At 56.7% G+C, this 3,021-nt stretch overlaps 1 protein-coding gene across 1 annotated transcript; it reads right to left on the bottom strand.

Annotated features, from left to right (window-relative positions):
- Positions 1–406: 406 nt before the first annotated feature.
- Positions 407–2,671, bottom strand: lratd1 (LRAT domain containing 1). The gene is made up of 2 exons (XM_029141479.2): positions 2,494–2,671; positions 407–2,073 (listed from the first exon to the last, which is right to left on the bottom strand). The coding sequence occupies exon 2, from the start codon at positions 2,034–2,036 to the stop codon at positions 1,248–1,250; it is 789 nt and encodes a 262-aa protein (XP_028997312.1). The 5' UTR covers positions 2,037–2,073; positions 2,494–2,671; the 3' UTR covers positions 407–1,247.
- Between the last annotated feature and the right edge of the window lie 350 nt (positions 2,672–3,021).

The following is a 3,021-nucleotide window of genomic DNA, read 5'->3' as shown; positions in this document are numbered from 1 at the left end:
AGGGATGTAAAATATGGGTTGAGAAGCCTGCGTAACTTTAATGCTGCTGTTATGAAGGAGAACGTGCACCCAGGAGGTCAATAAATCAGCTGATGGGTAAGTACCAGCAGGATATTCAGCCTGTGGCCAAAGACGATGCCTTCCCAACTGTTGCCTTTATACAGAGCCCATATTGGTTTGTCATAAAGACTTTATGGCTGTGATGCAGATGACCGTTCGACCGCCTCCAGACACTATTGAGATACATCCTGCCTGTTTGGCTTGCAGCAGGTCAGCCTGCGCCGTGGCATCAATAATGCATCACTCATCCTTGTGTGTGTGTGTGTGAGAGAGAGAGAAAGAGAGAGTGTGAGGCTGACAAAGAGCGTTTGTGCGACCAAACACACACTTGCTTGCGACCAAGTGGTTGTTTTCATATTTCAATCTCCATTTATTTGAATCGAAAAAAGAGAGCGATCAGGTTTGAAATCCACTAAACTGAAATACAAAAATAAGGACTCAAATTGAAACCAGGATATGAATACAATTTACACACACATCCAGTGCCGTGGAGCAGGATGACAGCATTGTGAAAATGACAACACTTCTGTTATGGCAAAGGGGGCGCTTGGACGAGCCAAAATGCTTTGTTTAGGCAACTGCGCAGCCGTCTGACTGTCAGAGGAATTAGTGGCTTGGATCTGTGTTATGGTCAGTCTCGGTCTTAAAGCTAACAGTAAAAAAATAAATGGGAGACTTTTCGAGAGCCTTCCCAGGTCCTATCTTTCACCCCCCCCCCCCCCACACGCGCACTGTCCCTCTCCCAGTCTCACCGTCTGGTCTGCCGCAGCACGCGCCCGATGCAGACTTCGTTTCCATTATCCCGAGAAATTAAACAGAAAACCAAACCGAGCCGTGTGCGCGATGTGCAGTCCATGTGCGAAAATGTCGTCGTTCGGGGCAATGGCATCAGAAGAAATCGTGCGCCTCGCGCAGCACGAAATCTAAACTGAAGGGGCGTTGTCTGTTTATTTGGCCGCTTTTCAACACTCTGCAATCTGATCGGAAATCCACAAAAGTGTCTGGTCCAGACGCGGCCCGGGGTCCAGCCGTGGCAAACAGGCAGCCCGAAACCAACAGGTCCGTGCGTGTGCGCTCCGGTGCGTTTGCGTGTGCGCCAAATGGTGCGTCCGTGCGCGCTGGCGAGAGGAGGCGGCTGATGGGGGAGAATGGCCGAGGGGGGGGGGGGTATCAAACGGAATCCCCGATCACTCTTTGCCCCCGTTAACCAAAGACAGCTCCTTGAGAATTCCACTGGCGTCCACCCGCCGCCGCTCCCGTATCATGTCCTCCAGGCTGCGAAAGACGAGCGTGTGCACCCCGCTGCCGGACAGATGCACTTTGAGGAAATACTGCTGCTCCGCCGAGTGCGCCTCTCCGCCGGCTTTGAACTCCCGTTTGCCGAAGCGGCACCAGGCTGCGAAACTTTCCGAGTTGGTCCAGCATATTTCCTCGGTGCTCAGGCCAAGGTGCCCCGCCGCGTTCTGCATCACCAGGTCCGGGGGAAGCGGCCGGTACCGGTACCGGTTGTTGACTATCCTCCCGTGGCGCCCGTTGCTGACCTCCAGCAGACTATCCTTGCGGATCTCGTCCTTGTACAGGTGGATGACGCGGTCGTCCTGCTCGTAGATGGCCCAGTGGGGGGCTTGCGCCGTGGCCACCAGCTCGAGCAGGTCCCCCGGTTTGCACATAGTGAGCAAAGTTTTGACCGAGTACACGTTCAGGTCCTCATTCTCGCGCAGCTTGGAGAAGATGCATTCGTGGGAGCAGAACGCGGAGTACTCCACCTCGCTGACCGAGAACGGCTCGTCCTCGGCCGTGCCGTGGTCCTTGGTGAAGCCGCAGTCGGACGGAGTGCGGTCGTCCACCTCCTCCTCTTCGTCAGAGAAGAAATAGGCGACGCCGACCCGAAGCTCGTCCTTCTCCAGCCCGGACGGATCCCCCGTGGGCAGCTCGCTGTAGTTGAGGTGGGTGATCCGATCCAGTTGATTTCCCATCAATGACCTGGCAAGGCAGAGGCATGGACTGCGGTGTCTGGGAGGGACAGAGAGAGGGGGGGTTAGAGATGCGGAGAGGGGAGTGAACAGCGCGGAATGGAGCGTCAACCAAGTTTCACACAACATTATGAGGCATTGTGTTTCAGACCGTCTGGTAAATAGATATGAGTGCAGGCTGAGACCGCGTGCAACACTTCCCACAGGAGAAACGCGCTCTCCTGTGTTATTGAACCGAAAGAGTGCCCTAACGCGATCGATCACCCGCTCCCTCGTGCTCCCCGCCCGCCCATTAGTCAAGCGTTAATTCCAGTGGGTTCCAAAGGGCGCGCGGCTTCCGAAGCGAACGGGTCGCAGCGCGAGGCTGGCGGGTGGCTTTGAAAAGTGGGGAAGAGGAAGGCCGGTCTCGCGTCTTTACGCACGGCGCAAAGGGGGGAGAAACTGAAGAACAAGCTAATACCTGAGCGCTGCCCGGGCTAATTGTTAAATATCCGCGTGGTCCATCGGAACAGCGGGCTCTGCGGTCCCCGGCGCCCCGTCTCTCCTCGTCCCTCGTCTTACTCGTGTCGCTCACTCGTCGCACCGCGGACCGGCCGCTCCGCTCCGCTCGTCGCGCGCACTGGTACCTCACCTCGCTCCGCCGCGGCTCCGTTTAAGTACCGAGGCGAGCTCCGCCCGGCCCGCAGCGCCCCGCCTTCAGCCGGCCTCACTGGGGCGCTCGCGCTGCTTCATTAGCAATGGGCCAATGGGAGGCGCGGAGGGTCCTGTCAGTCAGACGGCGCAGCCAATCGGGCGCGCGCTGGGCGGCTTGCGGCGGTAGACGGCTGTTACCGTGGCATGGGTTTTGTTGTCAGAGAGCGGTGGAATTCTCAGCGTGATCAGTTTGAATAGGCAAGTTCAAGGCAACAGTCACCAGTGATAAGAGGCTGCATATCTCAAGACGAACATATGAGGGAAGCTCAAGTTTTTATTGCGCTCTGATGTGCTA

This window comes from Betta splendens, chromosome 24 (genome assembly GCF_900634795.4).
Source record: "Betta splendens chromosome 24, fBetSpl5.4, whole genome shotgun sequence".
NCBI lineage: Eukaryota > Metazoa > Chordata > Actinopteri > Anabantiformes > Osphronemidae > Betta > Betta splendens.
This window is presented reverse-complemented; position numbering and strand designations above follow the sequence as displayed.